Genomic DNA, 23,784 nt, shown 5'->3' with positions numbered 1-23,784 from the left:
GTTCTTGAACACCATTATAATTTTGTATCTCAGGCATGCTGAATGCTATTTGGCCAGCATATGGTCTACTCTGAATGTTTTGCTTGTTTTTGAATACAGGTATGAAGCTAATAGAATGTAAGTCAAGCAAGTACTCAAATAATGTTGTTTTGTTAAACTCGTTTAGTTATAATGTTGATAAGAAAAAAAAAAAAAAAAGGTCCGTTCCCAGTCAGGGTCACTATATGGCAATTACATGTTCTCCCTATGTCTGCATGGGATTTCACTGGGCACTCTGGTTTCCTTCCATATCCCCAAAATGTGTACAGAGAATTGCTGTCTCTAAATGGTCGCAGTCTGGTTGAGTAGGTATGTTTGTCCTACCATGAGATGGTGTCTTGTCCAGGGCTGGTTCCCGCCCTGTGTCCTGAATATTTGGGTTGCACTCCAACCATCTGGGGCCCTGAACTGGGATAAGCAGGTTAGAAAATGAATGAACAAATTAATGAATGAATGCACATTATTGTCAAATAAAAATTTATAAACTCTACCATAATTATCCAAATGCACATAATAAATAATGCAGTACAAAAGCACCCAGAGCTCATCATATTTGTGATTGATTCTGAACTGCATGCTGGGAGGACATGCTCCTTACAATTTTCACTTTTCAAACGTTTATACCTTAATTTAATCCAGCCCTACTGTGACCACCGTCATTCACTGATTCACCAGAAATCGGATAAATAATTATTTTGTTTTCATTAATAATTCTTAAGTGTATGTATAGCTCACATTTAGGTCAATGTGCAATATTAAAAGTGTTTTCAGTCTTTATTTAGAAGTTTGGTGATGTTTTTTGTGACTGGAAATAGACTGTAGGAACTTAACTTTGGTTTATATCAATTAGCCTATGGTCAAATTGGTTTCATTAAAGTTCATTAGCTTAAAGTCGAAGTTTGCAAGAGCCTATCGAGGACGTTAAGTGAGGACTTATTGTACATTGAGTAATATGGGTTCTAAAGTCTATTTTTATTAACAATACTTGAACCGCATTATTCATGTCCTGACTTGCTTAGTGACTTAAATAGATATACAATTATGGACCAGAGAACTTGAAGATCTAAAAAAGATAAAGTGTTTTTTTGTTTTTTTCTAAGTGGCATATTTCATGTAGTGTACTGTTTGAAGGTTGATCCATGTTGTGTCATGTATCAAGACTTCTTTCCTTTTCATGGCTGGATAGTATTTCATCATACAGACTACTTTTGGTTAATCCATTCATCTGTTGGAAGAAACTTGGATTGATTCCACCTTTTGACTCTTGTGAATAATGCTGTAGTGAACTTTGGTGTTCAAATATTTGGTTGAGTCCCAGCTTTCAATTATTTTGGGCATATATGTGGGAGTGGAATTGCTGGGTCATGTGGCACTTCTGTATGAGTTCACTTAAATTAAATTTTTTGAATGAGCAACTAGAGACAGAAAGTATATAAGAAGTTGTCAGGGGTTAGGAGTGGAAGGAATGAGGAGTTATTGCATAATGGTGATGAAGTTTGTTTGGGTTGATGAAAAATTTTCAGAAATAGATAAGAATGATAGTTGTACAATATTGTGAGTGTAATTAATGCTACTGAATTGTACACTTAAAAAACCTAAAATGTCAAATTTAATGTTATATGTATTGATCACAGTTAAAAATAATAGTATAATATACCAAAACCCACTGTACCCTTTTAAATGGGTGTTTTGTATGACATGTAAATTATAACCTGATAAAGCTGTTCATACAAATGGATCACACTTACAAAGGGAAAGTTTAAGGTTCCAAACATATACTATATTGACCACTTCACAGTAGCTACAAGTACCTGGAATGAATTAGATTTGGGAAATTTATGCTTCCACTGATAAATAGCCTAGTATTACATACTCTAAGGCTACATAAAAATGTGGAGGGGCACAATTACTAAATTACTCATCTTTAGGGACTTTCAGTCTAAATAATGAAGTATGGAGTAATATCCATGAAGTAACTGGTAAGTTGAGAAAATACAAATCAATAAATTACATATAGATAGATACATAAACCTTTGTGCACATACATTTGTACCTGTATATAATTTGTAAATAATTATCACAGGAAAGCACTAAAAAAGGCATTGTATTGTGCGGCCTATTTTTTTAACACCTTTCTTTCAAATTCTCTTTGTGTATACAAAATGACTAAGTAGGTACACATTTTACAATGTTTATATAATATCCATTGTAAATTTGAATCTTCAAAATCACCTGTTTAGATTATGAATAGTTTATTAGTAACTCTGTTAGAAAATGAAATACAAATGCTGGCTTTCACTTGAATTCTACATAATGTTATTACTTGGAATTATTAAATATTTTATAAATTATAACCAAGATACGTATGAATGTTTGTAAATTCATATATAGGAAATTTTAAATTCCAGATGCACATATGCCTGTATACACACACACACGCTCGCGCGCGCACACACACACACACACACACACACCCCTTCTGTGTTGCTTAACCATAATTTGATTACAGATTTGAGATATTTTGAATTTGAGAATGTTGTTATGGTTTGTATTACTACCTGCTGCCCCACTCCCCAAACTCCCACCTAAATGTTAGGGAAGCATGGCAAGTGATAAATAGATTCAAGTTATGAAACGACATACTATCCTGTGTTAAAAATACTCATTGTTATATCAGATAGTTGTTCAGTTCTAGTTTTTTTTATTGTTTGCTTATTTTTCAGCTGCTCCAGTTGATGTACTAAAAGCACTAGATTTTCACAGTTCTCCAGAGGGAATATCAAAAACAACGGGGTTTTGCACAAACAGAAAGAATTCTAAAGACTCAGATACTGCTTACAGAGTTTCAAAGCAAGCACAACTCAGTGCCCCAACAAAACAGTTATTTCCAGGTATGTTCACTTTATTATTATTACTACTAAAATTATCACTACTTTTGTCACTACTAATACTACTTTTAGTATTTCTTGACTAATTAGTATTTTTATCAGGTTAGATAATGCCCAATTATATGGTAAAATGCAATTCTTTCATGTATCACACACCAAATACTTTGTGGTCACCAAAGTAATGTAATGAAAATAACAAATAATTTAATAATTGCCAATCGTAATTCAGCACAATCACATTTCTGTGAAAATATGGTTATTTGAACATTTAGTAATTCATTGCTTTGTTAGAACATAATATATTGAGACCACATTTCATATCTAGCCTATTTCTACATGTAATCATATAGAGGTTATTCATCGTGACTGGGGTATAGGAGGGAATCTTTCCCCTTAATGACTACCTAAGTTAATTTAATGGGCATTTGGATTTGAAGATACTTAGTGCAGGTTTTCCTAACATTAAGGTAAATGTTTCTGTTGAAAGAGATACTTTTTTACACAAATAATTTTGCTTTATTTTTGCATGTTGTTGTTATCTAAAATATAAGAAAATTTAGTCACATCTCACAGTTATCTCTACTGAAACTAGAGATTTTTTTTTTTTTTTTTTTAATATCAGCTGGCAGTTTTTCATAATGGTACTGAAAAGTACTTGCTGAATATTGGTTTTTCCTTCCATGAGAGCACTAATTGACCTAATAACACTAATTATCTAGAAATCATGATAATGTGGAGAAAGGGAATTTAGTGGTGAAATGACAATTTTTGAGCCTCATATTTTCAAAGCAGGTAACTTGTTAACTGTGCTTGCCTCCATTTGATACATACCAGTTATCTATGATTGGTTGATTGACAGGTGTTCTCACCCTTATTTAACAGAGGAGGAAACTGAATTTCACAGAGGCTCTCTGAGTTGACCAAGTTACATTGTGGTCAATACATAATCTAGGTTTGTTCTGCTCCATATATTTTATATGTTATCAAATGGTACTTTCTGGAACTTTGGGGTCTTCTCGGCAGCAATTTATCATTTAAATTCTTCATGTTATCCTATATTATCTCTGCTTGAAAAAATTTGAGTTTCCTATCTTCATATGAAACTGTGTTCTAACAAGAGGAAACAAATATAAATCAAGGATTTAAACGTTACAAAACAGCACAATACACTTTTCATGGAAAGGCATTTTAAAATATTTTGAAATACATTTATTTTGATTGTTCACTGATTCTTCCAATGTATTTTCTGTTTTGCAATACTTTGTGGTGAACAAGAACAAACTGAAAATATAAAGAATAAAATGAACTTTTTTTCTGACTTTGAAAATAAAAAAATTAAAATGATTATTAAATTCATAAAATATTTTAAAAGTAGAATTAAAAAATTAAAAGTAAAAAGGTAAGTGGCTTTTTCTATTTATGTGCACTCTGCTGCATTTCCTAAAGCATCCTTAATAGATAAAGGGATGGGAATTTTGAAGAGAAGAAAACAAAGAAAAATATACCAATTAAAAACCTTTAGAAATACTCGGATTACAGGTTATACTTTTTATACTTTGGCTCATTATCTCAGGGTCAGTGTGTTCTGCATTCCAATGTGGTAGTTATTTAAAATCATTAATTTTATATAATTAATTTTAATACTATATATTTAAGTGATAAAAGCTATATAATCAACATTATCTGACTGCTTTCTTTATGATACAGTCTCATATAATTTCCACAATAGTTCCATGGGACAGATTAAATTAGGCCAGTCAACGGATAGGAAGGGAAAGTAGGATTTTATTTGCCAAGAACACATGGCTAGGAGATGGTGCGTTGATTCCATATATTGACTATTACGAATAATGCTGCAATAAATATTGGACTGCAGATATCCCTTCAACATACTGATGTCATTTACTTGGTGCATATACCCAGTAGTAGGATTGATGGCTAATATAACATAGGAGTGCATATGTTTCTGACATACTGATTTCATTTCCTTTGTATGTATACTCAGTAGTGGGATTGATGGCACTAGCTCTAATGTTTTGAGGAAACTTTTTACTATTTTCTATATGGATGTATTAATTTACATTTTCACCCATAGTCTGAAACTGTTCCCTTTTCTCTACACCTGCACCAACACTTATCTTTTTGACTTTTTGATAGTTGTCATTCATACTGGAGTGGAGTAGTAGCTCATTGTGGTTTTGATTTACATTTCCCTAATGATTAATGATGTTGAACATTTTTTTCATATACCCATTAGCCATTTGTATGTCTTCTTTGAGATATGTTTATTCAGACATCTTGCCCATTTTTAATTGGATTACTTTTTTTTTCTATTGAGTTTTTTGAGTTCTTTACATGTTTTTAATATTAACCCCTTATCAGATGTATAGTTTGCAGATATTTTCTCATGTTCTATAGGTTGTCTCTTCATTTGTTAATTTTTTCTTTTGCTTTGTAAATGCTTTTTAGTTAAACGTAATACTATTTGGATGTGGTAGGGCTGGGATTTGAGCCAAATGGTCTGATAAGATTCAGAACTTTCAATTGAGATACTGTACTGTCTTCCAGTTAACTACTCTATGCATACATTTATAGCATAAAAATGTATTAAAGCCTCTTGCTGTTTTTTCTTTTGTAATACATTTGAATAATTTCCACTTCATAAAACGTCTTTCTACTACGTGGCTTCATAAGATTCTATTACATACATATTCGTATTTTATTTAACCAGTTTCAATCATTGCAGCTTATTTTAAAATTTTACTATTATAAATAGTGGTTGGTGATTTGAAAGCATAATACGTTTACGCATATGCATCCTCTCCGCATACATCCTTGGTGGTAGAATTGCTGATCTACAATTGTTTGAACTTGAATCCAAGACAGACCTATTCATATTTCTTTTATAGATTTATACTACTGCCTGTAATAGAATTTAGAATGAATGGATTGAAAAAGGGAGGTCTTGATATTGGGCTAGATATTGTTGATTACACATGCACATACACAATGGTTTTGCAAAAAGACAACTTTTAAACTAAAAACATCTCATCTCTCAAATAATAATGCTTGCTTTATTTATATGCCAGAGTAGTAAGAGGATCAAATAAGATATACTTGTAAAACTATTTTGAAAAATAAAACCCACAGCTTAACATGCAGTGTTTTATAAAAATATAAGTATTCTTTACTTAATTATTTGAGATATACTTAGGGTAATTGTTTAAATGATATATTTGTTTAACAAATGTTTAGTAAGTACCAATGTAGATCAGATTGTATGCTAGATATTTGGCACACGATTGAGAGAGAGAAAGAAAGAAAAACAAAGTCTGCCTTCTTGAATTTAAAATCAAGTTAGTCAATTACCCTTATGGTTCTGGCTCATAATGACATACACTTCTTTAATAAGAACCAATATGCAGTGAAACTGCATTGTTTGATATTAAGAACTAATCGAAAACTCTTAAGCTTTTAGAGAAACAACAAAAATAATACGTTTGTAAATTGGGTCATTACAATGCTTCTTTAAAGTGGGAATGTATGGCTACAGACTAGACAAAGCCAAAATATACAAACTTTATGCCAAAATTAGTACTTAAATAAGTGCTTTAAGAGTGCTGGCTATGTGTTTGATATTTACTGGTATCATGATCCTGTTGCCTAAATCAAATTTAATTTCATATAGCCATTGTGCTTTAAGTGCTTTAAGTGAGTGGCTTTAAAGTTTGACTATAGCTTGGATAAAAATTGAAGAGAAACCTTAATAGAGGACCCCTATTTATTTATTAATCTGTTTACTATTCAAAGTTAGTTGATTTATAAAGGCCATGTAGAAAGTTCAAAAATACTACAGTGATCTAGGAACAATGTAGAAATTGGACGTTGGAAATTTCTAACTCTTTGGCCTTTTCTTCTCAGGTGGAACTTTTCCAGAAGACTTTTCAATATTATTTACAGTGAAACCAAAAAAAGGAATTCAGTCTTTCCTTTTATCTATATATAATGAACATGGTATTCAGCAAATTGGTGTTGAGGTTGGAAGATCACCTGTTTTTCTGTTTGAAGACCACACTGGAAAACCTGCCCCAGAAGACTATCCCCTCTTTAGAACTGTTAACATCGCTGATGGGAAGTAAGTCACAAAATAATACAATGTTTTAACTATGCTGATATCATTATTTTTATTCAGTCATTTAACAAATATTTATGAAGTGTGATACCGTTTTTCTAGTGGCTGGTGATAAACAAATGAGCAAAAAATACATAAAGACATAATTTATAGTATGTACAGGGAAAAAACAATGCTTTCAAAATAAGTCACTAATAAATACTATAGCAGGTGATGATAAGTGAGAAAGAAAAAGAGAGCAGTAAAGAGGATGGGGTGTGGCAGTGGGGTGGGTACAGTTTTAACAAGTGAGATCAAGCCAAATCCCACTAAGAAAGTGGTATGTAAAGAAGGTGGAGTGCTTGCCATGCTGATAATTAAAAGCCTAGTGTTCCAGGAGAAGCAGGAAGCAAATACAATCTCTGATTCCAGGGTATGGACAATTTGTTCCAAGCAATATCAAGGATACCAGCGTGGCAGGAGACGAGTGGGATGATGAGGATGGAGAAGCAGAGGGAGGCCAGATGGTATAACACATTGTAGGAGGTTGCAAGCACTTTGAATTGTACTCTGAGTGAAACAGGAAGTTACTGGAGGCTTTTTGAGCAGAAGAATGATCTAATTCAACTTATGTTTTACTAATACTGGAGATCAGAGGAAGCACTATAGAGTACTGATATGTGCCACATGCTAAGCTCTTTATACACTGTTAACTCATTTAGTTCTCTGGGTTCCTTTAAGAAAGTAATGTTAATAAACTAATTTTACTGGTAAGGGAACTGAAGCTCAGAGAGTTTAAGTAACTTGCCTAAGGTCATATAGTTGGAGAGTGATAGAGATGGCGTTTGAACTCAGGAAGTCAGGCTCACACTGTGCTCCTTTGCAAATCATGCCGAATTCTGAATTATGCATAGTGGTCATTCCCTTTCACTTATGGAGCAGCTAAATAGAAATTTATGCTTATTAAGTTTACTCGATATTTTATCACTGAATCCAGACCTCTAAAAACAACTTTATCTGAAATAGCACATTTGGTCAGAGATATAAGAAGGAAGTAGCAGTGCTCATTGATACTCATTACATTTTTGTCAGGACCACAGAGAAATTCTCAAGTCTCAGTGTTACAAAAAAAAAAAACCAAGGCTTTTTACAACTAATTTACATTATTATCCTATAAACAAATTAGATATAATAGCACATGGTGTTTCTCTTTTTGACTGTTAGCAAACTCCATACTAAGATTTTAGTCTATAGTTGGTAATTGTAGAAAATATTTTGAACTTATCTTATTATTCACACCTTATTTTTCCTTAATCCTACTTTCCTAACTGAAAAAAAAAAAAAAGCTTCAATTTATTGCAGCCCAGACCACATTCTATTCAAAACTAACAGGCAGTGTTTAATATGAATGAATCCTTAAAGTAAAACATGAACAAATAAAAACAAAAAAATGGAGGATGTTCAATAAATATTTTTAATTGATTATCAAACAGAACAAGAAGTTATATTTACATATATCACAGTAGTAAAATATTATCTTGATAATATATTGAATACAATTCATATCTAGTAGTATTCATTTTTTTCATTCATATATGCCTTCAATAACAATTTATTAAATGCTTACTGTGTGCTAGATAGGTCCTATACTTTTACTTGAGACTGTTAAAATGTGATATATTTGTGGAGCTCAACTGACATAATAATTTAGATGCAAAAATATTGGTATTTAAGCCTACTCTGATTTTTTTAAAGAACAATCATGACATTCATCATGAATGAGCATTCATTCCATATGTACTTATCTATTAGCCACCACTGGGCTGGCAGTCTGTAGAGCACAGCAGTTGTAGCAATGAACAACCCAGGTGAAGTTTTTCCACTCCTGGAGCTTAAATATGTGAAGTGCTGATAGTTCTGTGAATGAAAATAAATCAAGGTAGGAAATGTAGAGTGTACTATTTTAGATAGGGCAGTTTAATATGAATGAATCCTTAAAGTAAAACATGAGGTTTTACTCATATTTTTTTGATGAGGTTGCATTAAGTAAAATCACAAAGGAAGTGAGAGTATAGCCATGTAGGGATATGGAGAAAGAACAATCCTTCCAGAGTGAAGAACCTGTGCAAGGGGCAGTAAAAAGGCATCCTTGTGGTTGGGATGCCGGGAGTCCAGGGAGCATCTGAACTCATGAGGTTACAGAAGGCTAGGGGACCCTCATATGAAGCAGAGTAAGGGCTTCAGTTTTTACTGTGAGTATTGTATTTGGTAGTTTTTAAGAATGCAGACCCTTGATCTGACTTATATTTTTAAAAGGTGGCTCTGGTTGCATAAGAGTAGAAGCAGAGGTCAGTTAGGAGTCTAGCTGTGAAAGATGGCAGCTTGGACTAAGTTGACACACAATGGATTCTGTTTATACTTTTTAATTTATGAACTGATAGAATTTTCTGACTATAGGAGTGTGTAGTATGAGAAAAAGAATAATTAAGAATGCCTCTAAGGCTAAATGTTAATTTAGTATTTTGAATATTATATATGATATCATGATTATGACATATTATCACAGCCTACATTAATTAAACAAAAATATCAAGTTTAGAGTTCTAATCAATTTTAATTATTGAAATTTTTTTTTTTTTTCTGTTAATGAAAAGCACATACCTATAATACTGGGAATGGTTTAAGTGAAGACACAGATTTCTTGGCATGAAGTATGTGTAAATTTTACTCTCACTCTATTAAGTAGATCCTTGTATAAATCTTTGCTCAATTCATACCAAGCAGACACCTATGCCAGTTGAATGTTCTAGTGGAAAGACCAAAAATTAAGTGTATATGGAAATACACTTGGTCACCATGCCAAGTCACATGAAACAGACATTTTAGGAAGGCTCCTGCAACTTTTTGGGTATTTTATTTTATGGATCTAGTCCTAGACACTTCTGGAATATTAATCTAGCACTTTTCATTTGGAAAAAAAATAAAATATAAACCAGACTGGCTTGCAGAATCTGAGTGGGCTTCATTTAATGGTTTATGTTAGCACCATACATTGTTCATAAAACCCACCATTTTACAGTATGGTTAGGGAATGTGCATTTCCAAAGGGCTGGCCATGTCTCCCCAGCCAAGCCTGTCATCACTGCTCTGAATTAGTTGGAGCAGTAGCTGCAGAGTGAATTGAGACTCTCATTCCACACATGTGTTGACTATGTTTTCTTTCAGTTTTCCACTTCCTGCCAACCCTGGAAAGAAGGAAAGATATTGTGTCTCAGTCTTGGATCCTGACTACAGTAGTGATCTATAACTGTCTTGAAATTAAAGTGGAAAAATAATGAAAGCACTTGAAATAAATGTGAATAAAGACAGAGAAGCACATTGTGTTTTACAATTAGGACGTTGACTTGCTCTAGATGGAGCACTCATTCAATTAGTAGACATACCCTTTTATAGTCAATCTCAGGGGATCATTAGAGCAGTTTTTTTTAAATGGAATTCCACTTTGGAAGAAAGCATTTACGTACTTGGAAACTATTACTTACCCCATATCCCACCCTAATCTCTATCAAATACCTTCATCAGGACACAGTGAGATTAAGCTTTTGTTACTACAACACAAAGTGAAGCAAAGGATGGGCACTTTCTTATCAGCACAGACAGCTGATTCTACTGTGCATTTTATGCTGCTTGTGTCCTTTTGAGTACCTAGCACTGTTGGGTAAAGAGTAAGTAGTCACCTGTTAAGCGGCTGCTTAATAAATGTGCCTACATTTTTATATGATTTCAGTTCATTTTTATAATTTAAAATACACAGTATTTTAATGTGAAGACTGCTTTGGCAACCATTGTTTTTTTGAAGCTTACAAAAGAATTACTTGTCTTTTTTAGGTGGCATCGGGTAGCAATCAGCGTGGAGAAGAAAACTGTGACAATGATTGTTGATTGTAAGAAGAAAACCACGAAACCACTTGATAGAAGTGAGAGAGCAATTGTTGATACCAATGGAATCACGGTTTTTGGAACAAGGATTTTGGATGAAGAAGTTTTTGAGGTAAAAATAAATCAAACTCTAAGCTGAATATTGACAAATCAAATGAACTGGGTTAACAACAGTAAAAATACTGCTTTATAGCAATATGTTATAAAGCAAAGTTGAAACTCTAAAGGGTGACCTAGTTTCTTCCTCTGTGAGTATAGCGGTGATGTTTTCTATTCTTCAGTAAGAGAATGACCAGACAATGGTGACTGTAACGCCTGGGAAACATTTACAGGGATTGGTTGAATTGAACACAGACATGCTATTCTCCTGGAAAGGACAAACAGCTTAACTCTTAGTACTTTGTATTATTTTCTTTGCAGAAAAGAACACTTTCTTCATTTCATTCTATGGGAAGTTAATTTAGAGAGATGTATATACAAGTCATATGTTTTGCCTTCCTCTGTTCTTTGTGAATTTTTTAAGGTAAAATAGAGATCATATTGCAAAATATAAATTTTAAGTTTACAAATCACTTTAAAAAATAATGTAAAGATCATGGTAAGATATTTCCATCTAATTATATTTCACTAATTATGATAATCACATTCTTTTAGTTCTCCAATCATTGGATATGGCATTTTGTGCTTTAATTTTCATTTAGTCATTTTTTAAAAGAATGAATGATCTGAATTCTGACACAATTAAAGGATGCACTCTCCAGGCATTATTTATTATTTTGGTGGTTGTTTTTAAACAATTTGAGTCATTTCTTTGTCAAGGTGTAGCGAAGTAAAGCTGTGTAATATATTACAAATTAATAGACTGTTTCACCTGGAGATTTGCTATATTTTATGATGTGTGAATATACATATACACATGTGTACACACACACACATATATATACACAAACATACAGACAGTATGTATTTTCATAAACAGAACAATGTTTATGAAATAGTCTAGCATCGGCTAGACTATTTTGTTCCTGTACTTATATATATAACCTACAGTGTAGTTTTATTTAAAATTTTTATTACAATTAACATTTGTGAAAGTTCCATGTTATGACTTTTTTCCACTAGTGTGTACCTAAGCCTTTAACTCTACATAAAATATTTTAAACTACCATATCATGATGGATTATGTAAATGATAAACTGATTTGAGTAGTATATAATGGAAATATGCTCTCAGATCTCCCAATATCTAACATTGATTGCATGCATATGATGATAAACAATTATTTATTCATTCAATAAATAAATATTAATATAATTTCTCGTCTTGAAAAACTTTTTGAAAATAAAACTATTCATAAATATGTTTCATGTGAATTATAAATGAATTATGATTTATTTTTTTAACCTACACCTTATTTTCCAGGAACATAAATGTGTACGATAGAAGAACAATATCAATGGAATTTCTTTCTTTTTTAAAAAATTGATTCTTAGCTTTGTAACACTATATGCCACATTCTGAATCCTGGAGTAACTCCAGCTCTTTAGTTCGAGGAACTATTAAAACATTAAGAAAAGTAATGTTGAAAGGATTCTTTAATGAAAGCTTTAGCAAATATGACAATGAGTAGTGAAAAATAAGTTTATTAAGCTGTTTCGCATCCTAGAGTTTCATGAAACCCTATGAAGTTTTAAATAGAACATTTACTTACTATTAAGTGTAGTTAGTTTATAAAATGTTAATGAATACAGAACTTACTCTCTCAGGTTTATCTTTTATAATCTTTGACCAGTTATAGAGGGAAACTATTTTTACTTAATAAAAATATTGAGACCGCTTTAGAGTAGGAAACTTTGAATTGGATGAAATTTAGTGTTTATCTAATTCATATACTCAAATACCCATCAGATAAAAGATTCAGGTCTTACTTTCTAAATTATATTATTGTATGTATATATGAAATTTCAATAACAATTTGGTCTCTTTCCACTTGAAAATAGAGCATGAAGAAAATAAGTAATTCAAGTATATAGATGTTTAGTCCGAATTTTAAATTCTCACTCTTTTGTAAAATTAGTTCATTCTACCTGATCTTAATATATCTTTTCGTAAAAACTTATTCGAGTATGTATTTTCTTTTATTTTTGGTTTATATTCTAGTACCTATATATTTCTGACTCTTTGCAAGTAAACACATAGAATTTAAACTAAAAATGACAGGAGATAGAAATTGTACTGTGTATACATTATTTTAGTGTTTTATAAATAGTTGTGATGATGAAGATAATATAATACCAGTGATTTATTAGTCTGAAAACTAGAAATGTCACTTTTTCAGACATAGTATAAGTCAGATTTAGTTGCAGATTTGTTTAGTGTATGTAATTTCATGTATACACTAGCTTGCATTAATAGAATGATACTACTATGGTAAAAAATATTAAACATGGTCATATTTGAGTTTCAATCTAATGACTTTTTAGAATTCAAATTTATATAGATAAAAGCAAAGCTGAAGATGATTTTAAAGTTTGAACAATTGTGGCCGGGCGCGGTAGCTCAAGCCTGTAATCCCAGCACTTTGGGAGGCCGAGGCGGGCGGATCACGAGGTCAGGAGATTGAGACCATCCTGGTTAACACGGTGAAACCCTGTCTCTACCAAAAAATACAAAAAACTAGCCGGGCGAGGTGGCGGGCGCCTGTAGTCCCAGCTACTCGGGAGGCTGAGGCAGGAGAATGGCGTGAACCCGGGAGGCGGAGCTTGCAGTGAGCTGAGATCCGGCCACTGCACTCCAGCCTGGGCAACATAGCAAGACTCCGTCTCAAAAAAAAAAAAAAAAAAAAAGAAGTTTGAACAATTAAAAGTTGTAAAAATTATCACAAGATGAGCATATGGACTCATAATTCAGGCTTTATAATTTCAGCATAGCAGAGTGGTATATGAATTGATTTGGGGATGACAAAAATCTGATTTTGAATCCCAGCATATAGCTTAATATTCAACCTTCTCTGTATAATTACTCTATATCAGCTTCAAATGGGAAATATAACAGAATCTTCCTCATAGGACTTATAGAAAAAATGAGCTGATGTATGTACAGTCGTTAAGATACTAGTATAAATATAAATATATATAGATTTATACACATACACACATATGTAATAAAAACGTGGTTGTATGTTGTTAACTTATCCATTAATGTGTACTTTTACAAACATTATTATAACTTCTTTTTCTTATGATTTTACAACTGTGCATTTCAAATACTTTTGCTATGGGTGACTATCCCATCTATCAGTCTGAAGTCCTCATGGGTCCGTCTGTCTGTATTCTAAATGCAGTACTTCTTTTCTGAGCCACTGCAGTTTTACAAAGTACCTTGTAGAGATTAGATACATTTGTCCCCTCTAGACAGAGGTAACACCTGAGTACACATCTTAATAAGTGGAACGTGATCTGACTTAATGAGTATTTCCATGCAAGCAAAAAAAATTTAAAAAGTCCTACCAACACTAATCAACAGCCTTGATGTTTTTTTTTCCTGCTTGATAAGATTCAAAGATGTGAGGAAAACTAAATTAGAATAATTGTATTCCTTGTATTTATTATCAATACAATTATTTTTGGAGTCTTTAAAACAGGAAAATTTCTTTGCTTAATAGCAAGTTATAGCCATTGTTCAAGTTTTCAAAACATTGTTATTTATATTTTGTTTTTTTTTAAATAATCAAAACAGATTATTGCAGGCCTTTTATATTTTTTGACTAATAGCCATCATTGGGGAGATTATTTATTTCCTTGAAGCAATGAGTAAAATATGACCTATGACAGCCATTTGAGTAGAAAAGCTTTGTGATGAAAATTTTGCATTTTTTTCAAACTCCTCAGGAAATATTTTGAATGTAATTTTCTATGGAGAAATCAATGAATAATAATTTATAAAAGCTATGCTATTTGATAATTCTACAAGGCCTGAAAAATGTAAGATTATCAAACTCTTTTGAGACGGCCAAAAGTAAAGTCACCTCAAAAGCCATTAAGAGTTTGATTATTGCTTTATGGTGTCCACATATCTTTTTAATGCGTATATTACCCAAGATACACACTTAAAAGTTGAATTTTAGAGATAGTTTTCCTATAGAACAATGTTATAAGATGGAGATAGCCTTTCCATTTATCCACTTTTCCCAGTCTAGATGCATTTAGTTCATGGTTCTTGTGATTTTTTTCTAAATTTATTGAGTTATAATTGAATCACAGTAAACTGCAAATATTAAAAGTATACCATTTAATCAGTTGTGACTTATGTATACAACTGTGAAACCATCATCATAATCAAGAAAATAAACATTGCCATCTCACCCAACAGATTCCTCATCATCTTTTATAATTCATTCCTTCTTCTATCCTAATGCCAGACAATCATTAATTAGCTTTTTATCACCATAACATTTCTGGTACTTTTACAAATGAAATTATATTGGATGCACTCTTTTTTTTTTGGATGCACTCATTTTAACTTAACTCGTTTTAACTCATTTTTCTTTTCCCTGTTATTAGCAGTATGTCAGATTACATTGATTGATTTTTCAAACATTTAAAAACAACTTTTCAATCCTTAGAGGTCTATAGACCCCACTGGTGATGTAGTATGTTGTCTTATTTATATAACATGCAATTAAGTTCTTACTCAGTATAATGATCTTAAGATTTACCCATATTTTTTGTATTTATTATTATTATTATTATTATTGTTTTGCTGAGTAGAATTTTAACACATAGCTAAACCAAAATGTGTTCATTCATTCACCCTATTCGTGAGCATTTGTGTTGCTTCCAGGTTATGGCTTCTATAAAGTCACTATGAACATTCATGTATACATTTTGCTTTGTTTGGTTGAATACCTAGACGTGGAATGCATGGGTTATTTGGTAGGTGCGTGCTTAACATTAAAAAAAAGAAAATTATCAAACTATTTTTCAAAGTGGCATTAACCATTTTATACCTTCTTCAGCAGTGTATGAGAGTTCCAGTTGTTATGTATCCTTGCCAACCTCTGATATGTTCAGTCTTCTTCATTTTAGGCTAGAATTCTAGCTAGATGCATTGTAGTGTTACATTGTGGTTTTAATTTGCACTTCTCTCTTGACTGATGATGTTTGCATTTTGCCAGGTGCTTGTGGGCCATTTATGCATATTGTTTTGTGAGGTGTCTTTTCAAATGTTTTGCCCATTTAAAAAAGTTGAGCTGCTTGTCTTTAGTTTAAGGAGTTTTAAGAGTTTTACAAAATATCCTGTATATAGATTTTTTGTCTGATAGAAGTTTGCAAATATTTTTTCCAGTATGTGACTTGCCTTTTTTTTTTTTCTTAATGGTGTCTTTCAAAGTGTATATGCTTTTAATTTTGATAAAGCTCAATTTATCAATTTTGTTATGTTTTACACTCTTTGTGTTCTAAGAAACTTTTACTCCAAGATCACAAAGATTTTCTTCTATTTTTAGTATCAGAATGTTGTTGTTTCAGGATTTGCACGTAGGTCATATCCCATTTTGAGTTAATATCTGTGTATGATGTAAGGTAAAGGTTAATATTCACTGTTTCCTACATAATGATATCCAGTTCATTCAGCATATTTTTCTGAAACGGCTTTCTTTTCATGATATGTATTGCCTTGGTCTTTAAATCAGAAATTAATTGGCTACCAATTAGTGCACCTATTACTGAACTCTCTACCTTATTTTATTTATTCATTTATTTATTTTTTACTACTAGTACCAAAATATCTTGATTACTATAGTTTAACAGAAAGTTTTTAAGTCATGTGGGTAAATACTCCTACTTTTTATTCTTTGTAAAACATTGCTGTAGTTAATTTTGGCTCATTTTCATTTCTACACACATGTTAGAATAAGCTTTTTAATTTCTACAAAAAGTTGTGGTTTTAATGGGGATTTCATTTAAGCTACAGATCATAATGAAGAGAATTGAAATTTTGAAAAATCATGGAGTTTTTCTATTTCCTGTACATAGTATAACTCTCCATTTATTTTGGTCTTGTTTAAATTTTTTACAATGTTTTCTGGATTTCAGGGTAAATGTCTTGGACATCTTTTATTTAATTTGTTCCTAAGTATTTTTCTTTTTAGTGCTACAGTAAATGAATTTCTTTTTAATGTCATATTTGAATATTTTCTTGCTAATACAGAAAACATAATTTTTCGTATTAACTTTGTGTCCTATAGCCTTGTTAAATTCATTTATTAGTTCAGGGTTTTTATTTTAATGTAAAAAATTATATAATCTGAAAGTAGGGACCATTTCACAAGTTTTCTATTTTTATGCTTTTTACTTGTTTTTCTTATCTTATGGCAATCAATGGGATATATATTGAATATGGCATCTATATATATTGAATATAGCTTGTGTAAGCAGGTATTCTTACTTTTTTTTCTGACCTCATGTGGAAAGTAATTCAGTCTTTCAGCATTAAGTATGATGTTGGCTAAAAGTTTTCATTGGATGCTGTTTATCGGTTTGAAATTTACTATTAGTCTTAGTTTCCTAAATATTTGTTATCATGAACATGTACTAAATTTTGTAAAATGCTTTTTCTACACCTATTGAAATGATCATGTAGGTTTTTTTTCCTGTTAGTAAATTGAATTACATTGATTGATTTTTCAAATATTTAGAAACAACTTTTCATTCCTTAGATGTATATAGAGTCCTCTGTAGTCATGTAGTATATTATCCTATTAATATAACATATAATTTCATTTTCTAAAATATCTTTAAGAAGCTTTAGTCTATATTAATGAGGTATACTAGTCTATGAATATCTATATTGATAATGTCTTTGTTAGGTTTTGACAGCATTATCCTGGCATCATAAACTCATCTGCTCAGTGATCTCTCCTCATCTATTTTCTGAAAACTTTCTTATATTACTGATGTTATTTCCTTCTTGAATACAGGATAGAATTAAGCAGTGAAAATTTCAGGCCCTGTTTTCATTTTAGAATTGTTTTAACGTATTCAATTTCTTTACTCGATACAGGTTAATTTAGTTTTTATGTTTCTTATTGCGTAGATTATGTTGTTTTATTTTTCAATAAATTTTTCTAGTTCAACTAAGTTGTTGGATTTGTTCATATAAAGTTATTTGTAGCATTTCATTATTTTAAATTTTAATGTCTTTAAATTTTCTATGGAAAATTACTTTTTATTCCTGATATTAATAATTTGAATTTTCCCCCCAGATCAATAATTTGAACAGGTACTTGAAAATTTTGTTGATATTCTCAACAAACCAGTTTCAGGCTCTGTTAATTATCACTCTTAACAGACTCATTTATATTTCATAATTATTTTTTCTATCAATTTGAAAGCGAAAAATTATCTAGCCTCTCAAAATATAGGGTTATTATTTCAAGATTCATTTTTCCCAGTATAAAAATTTAAAATTACACATTTCTCTCTAAATACAGTTTTAGCTGCATACCACAGTTTTACTGTGTCAGTTTTTGTGGTAATTTAGTTAAAATAATTTTCAATTTCTTTTTTTATTTTATTTCTAGCCCACTAAATATATAGTGATGTTTAATGTCTAGATACTTGAACTTCTCTTAGTTTATTGGTATTGGTGTCTAATTCTGCTGTCTTCTGAGAATAAGTCTGGTATGATCTCAATCCATTTAGACTTATTGAGATTTGATATATGGTCTAACATGTAGTCTGTCTCAGTTAATGTAATAATGCCCTTAAAAAGGAAGAGCATTGTAAAATTGTTTGATGCGGACTTTTATGAATGTCAGTTAGATCTTTTCTTATTTTTCTTATTTTTTTGTCTGTTTATTCTATCAGTCATTGAGGAGTGTTAAAATTTTCTACTATAATTGTAGAATTGTGTATCTTCCTTTTCATTTTGCCATTTTTTCTGCATATACGATATTCTCAGGCACATGCACCTTTATCATTGTTGGATCTTTCCGCTTGTCACTTTTTATTATGAAATATCTGTCTTTATCTCCACTAGTATTTTTTGTCTTGAAGTCTACTTTATGTGGTATTAGAATGGCCACTCCTTTTCTTGTTAACCTACAATTTGAATGTCATTTATTTTTTATGTCCATTTATTTTCAATTTATGTGTCTGCATAAAGTGTGCCTGTTAGAGTCAGGTTATTGGGGGGTCTTTTTTTAATCTCCTCTATATATTTCTGCCTTTTAATTGGTGTCATGAAACTAATAACATGTAATTTACATTATGCCATTGATTTGTTATTGATATGGCTGGATTTAAGTCTGCATCTTATTGTTTGTATTTTCTTTGTACTCTCTGTTTTCTGATGCTTTGTTCTTGCTTTCCTGCTTCCAGTTTTTTTTTTTTTTTTTTTTTTTTTTTGGTGCTGAGGGTTTATTTGAATATTTTGTAGTATTCCATTTTGTTTTACCTATTGGATTTTTGCTATATTTTTTATTTAAGAAGGAATTTTTATAAGAATTATAAAATTTGTACCAAAATTTTATGATATATTTCTTGCTAATATTGTATCATTGTATGTATGTAATGTAGAAACCTTTCCATCTCCTTGTCATACTGATCTGTATAGCATAGTTGTCATACTTATTAGACCTGTATATATTGAACATACCACCAAATGTTATGATTTTTGCTTTAAAGAATCAAATGTTTTAAAGCTTTTAAGATAATATAATTTTACATCTAAGTAAGTATTTGTTATTTCTGTTTATCTTTTATTTCTGAAGCTCCATATTTTTCTAGGATACACTTTTCCATCAGTCTAAAAAGTTTTCTTTAACATTTCTTGTACAGCAGATATGCTATTGATGTATCTCTTGAGTTTTCTTACATGTGAGAATGTTGTTCTTTTGCCTTCGTTACAGAAGGATATTTTCACTGACAATAGAATTCTGGATTGACAGTTTTACTATTTTAGCACTGTAAAAATGTTGTTCCACTGTCTCTGGCCCCTGTGTTTCTGATGCACAGTTCACATTCACATTGTTGTTATCATGTGCTTGATGCACCACTTTAGCTGCTAGTAAGATCTTTCTTCCCTTTATTTGCTTTTCAGTAGTTTGACTAGGAAGTATGTTGTCATAATATTGTTTGAATTTATTCTGTTTTGAGTTTATTAAGCATCTTCCATACGTAAATGAATGTTTTTCAACAAATTTAGGAAGCCTTCACTCTTTAAAGTTTCTACTTTGCTGCTAGGTACTCTTATATTTTCATTATTTTCAATAGGGTATCACTTGCTTCTTGGAGGAGAGTTATAATAGCTGTTTTAAAAACTCTTCCTGAGAGTTTCAATGTCCACCCCATCTCAGGGTTGGCATCTGTTTATTGCCTTTGTTGCTGTTGTTGTTAATAAACTGTCTTTATTTTAGAGTACATTTAGGTTCACAGCGAAGTTGAGCGGAAAGTACGAGGAGTTCCCATATACTCCTTGCCCCACCCCAACATACACCCTTCCCTATTATCAATATCCCATACCAGAGTGTGAATTGACTACAACAGATGAAACTACATTGACTTATCATTATGACCCAAAGTCTATGGTTTACATGTTCACTCTTGGTATTGTACATTCTAAGAGTGTAGACAAATATGTAATGACATGTACTCACCGTTTTAATATTTAAAAGAATAATTTTACTGTGCTAAAAATCTTCCTTTCTCTACCTATTCATAGTTCTCTCCCTGATTGACCCCTGGAAGTTGCTATTTTTTTTTAACTGCCTCTATAATTTTGGCTTTTCCAGGATGTATGTAGTTGTAGTCATATAGTATGTAGCCTTTTCAGATTAGCTCCTTTCACCAAGTAATATGCATTTAAAGTTCTTCTATATATTCTCTCTTCTTCTTTTTTTTTTTTTTTTTGAGACGGAATCTCACTCTGTCACCCAGGCTAAGTGCAGTGGCATGATCTTAGCTCACTGCAATCTCCACTTCCCTGGTTCACACCATTTTCCTGCCTCAGCCTCCTGAGTAGCTGGGACTACAGGCACCCGCCACCATACCAGGCTAATTTTTTGTGTGTTTTTAGTAGAGAAGGGTTTTCACCATGTTAGCCAGGATGGTCTTGATCTCCTGACTTTGTGATCCGCCCGCCTCGGCCTTCCAGAGTTCTGGGATTACAGGCGTGAGCCACCGCACCTGGCCCTCTTCTATGTATTTTCATGACTGATAGGTTCATTTATTTTTACTGCTGAATAACATTCCACTAGCCGGATGTAGCACATATTTATCAATTTATCTACTAAAAAACATCTTGGTTGCCTCTAAATTTTGGAAACTATGAATAAAGCTACTAGATAATTATGTGTAGGTTTTCATGTGGGCATAAATTTTCAAATCATTTGGATAAATACCAAGAAGTGTGACTGTTGTACGAATATGCTTTGTTTTATGAGAAATTGCCAAACTGTCTTGCTGTACCCTTTTGGATTTCCACCAGCAAGAAATGAGAGTTTCTTTTGCTTCACAACTTTTCCAGGAATTTTTGTCATCACTGTTTTGAATTTGCCCAAAAACAGCACTATTTCCTTTTGGTATGTTGTGGTTTCTCATTGTTTTAATTTGCAGTTCTCTAATGACATGTTGAACATATTTTCATAGTCTTACTTTCCATCTGTATATCTTCCTTGTTGAGGTGTTTGACATTTTTGTGCATTTTTAATTCAGATTGTTGGTTTTTTTTTAATTGTCAAATATTGAACTTTTTGTATATTTTAGAAAACAGTCCTTTATCAGGTATGTCTTTTGCAAACACATTCTCCTGATATGTGGCTTTTTTTCTGATTCTCTTGATACTGTCTTTTCAGAATAGAAGTTTCAAATTTTAATAAAGCCCATATTATCAATAAATTATTTTATTGAATATATCTTTGGTGTTGTGTCTGAAGAGCCATCACTATACCCAAGATTATTTAGGTTTTCTCCTGTATTGTGTTCTAGGAGTTTCATGGGTTTGTGTTTTACATTTAGGTCTATGAATCATTATGAGTTCATTTTTCTGAACAGTTTAAGGTTTGTATTTAGATATTTTTTTTGCATGTGGCTGTCCAGTTGTTCCAGCACTATTAGTTGAAAAGATTATCATTGCCCCATTGTATTTGATTTGCTCCTTTTGTCAAATATCAGTTTAGTATATTTATATGGATCTTTTTCTAGGATCTTTATTCCATTGATCTGCTTATCAATTCTTCCACCAATACTACCTTGTATTCATTATTGTAATATTATAGTAAGTCTGAAAGTCAGATAGTGTTAGTTCTCTTTGTTCTTTACCTTTAATATTGAGTTAATCGACAATTCTGGATGCTTTTCTTCTTATAAATTTGGAATATGTTTGGAAAGATCCATGAAATAACATTCTGGGATATTAATTGTGAGTGTATTGAATCTATAAATCAAGCTGAGGAGAACTGACATCTTGACAGTACTGTGTCATTCTATCCATGAACATAGAATATCTTTATTTTTCAAGTTGTTCGATATCCTTCATCAGAGTTTTGTAGTTTTCTTCATATAGATCTTATATTTATTTTGTTAGATTTATACAAATGTATTTCTTTTTTGAGTGCTCATGTAAATGATGTTGAGTGTTAAATTTCAAATTATTCTTAAGAAAATGATTGATGTTTTATATACCTTGTATACACAACCTTGTAACAATCATTTATTATTTCCAACGTTTCTGTCAATTATTTTGGATTTTTTACATAGACAATTATGTAATCTATGAAAAAGTTTAATTTTTCTCTTCCCCATCTGAATACATTTTATTTCTTTTTCTTGTCTTATTGTATCAACTAGGACTCCCAGTATGATGTAGAAATGCAATATTAACAGAGAACATCCTTGCCTTGTTTCTGATCAGTTTGAGAAAATTTCCTTCTGTTCCTAGTTTTCAGAATGTGTTTTAAAATCATGAATGAATGCTGTATTTTGTCCAATGCTTTTCTGCATCTATGATATGATAATTTATTTTTTTTTAGCTTGTTGATGGTGATACTAATTTATTTTCAAATGTTGAAACAGCTTTGCATACCTGTGATAAATTCCACTTGACTATGGCATTTACTTATTTTATATACCGTGGGATTAAATTTGATAATATTTTGTTAAGGATTTTTGCATTTATGTCCATGAGAGATATTGCTCTCTAGTATTATTTTCTTTTAATGACTTCACCTGGTTTTGATATTAGGATGATGTGGCCTCATAAGATCAGTTAGTAATATTCCTTTTCTTCTATATTCTGAAAAAGATTGCAGATAATTGTTATATATTTTTCCTTGAATGTTTGATAGGCTTCACCAGTGAACCCATCTTGTTCTCTTTAGAAAGTTTAATAATTTTTTTATTCAATCTTCTTATTGGACATAGACCTTTTCAGATTTTCTAATTATTTATGAGTTTTTGCAGATTGGATCTACCAGGGAATTCATTTATTTCATCTAATTTATCAAATTTGTAGGCACAGAGTTTTTCATAATATTATTTTATTATTTTATCATCCTTTTAATGTCCATGGGATCTGTGGTGATACCTCCCTTTTTTTCCTGACAATAATAATTTGTAACTTCTCTCTTTTTTACTTAGTTGGTTTAGCTAGAGGCTTATCAATTTTATTAATATTCTGAAAGAATCAGGTTTTGGTTTGGATACTAATTCTATGGTGACTTTCTGCTGTCTGTTTTATTATTTCTGCTGTAATTTAATTTTTTTCTTTTGTTCTGTTTACTTCACATTTATTTTGCTCTTTTTTGTT

At 31.4% G+C, this 23,784-nt stretch overlaps 1 protein-coding gene across 1 annotated transcript in view; it reads left to right on the top strand.

Annotated features, from left to right (window-relative positions):
- Positions 1-23,784, top strand: part of COL11A1 (collagen type XI alpha 1 chain) — a 225,766-nt gene that overhangs the window by 23,311 nt on the left and 178,671 nt on the right. Inside the window, exons 2-4 of the mRNA XM_010356796.2 lie at positions 2,763-2,930; positions 6,849-7,062; positions 10,927-11,089. Of these exons, the coding sequence (XP_010355098.1) occupies positions 2,763-2,930; positions 6,849-7,062; positions 10,927-11,089 (545 nt within the window). The remainder of the gene's footprint in view (positions 1-2,762; positions 2,931-6,848; positions 7,063-10,926; positions 11,090-23,784) is intronic.

This window comes from Rhinopithecus roxellana, chromosome 8 (assembly GCF_007565055.1).
Source record: "Rhinopithecus roxellana isolate Shanxi Qingling chromosome 8, ASM756505v1, whole genome shotgun sequence".
Classification (NCBI taxonomy): domain Eukaryota; kingdom Metazoa; phylum Chordata; class Mammalia; order Primates; family Cercopithecidae; genus Rhinopithecus; species Rhinopithecus roxellana.
Note: the sequence above shows the minus strand (reverse complement) of the source record. Positions and strands in the feature narration are given on the sequence as shown.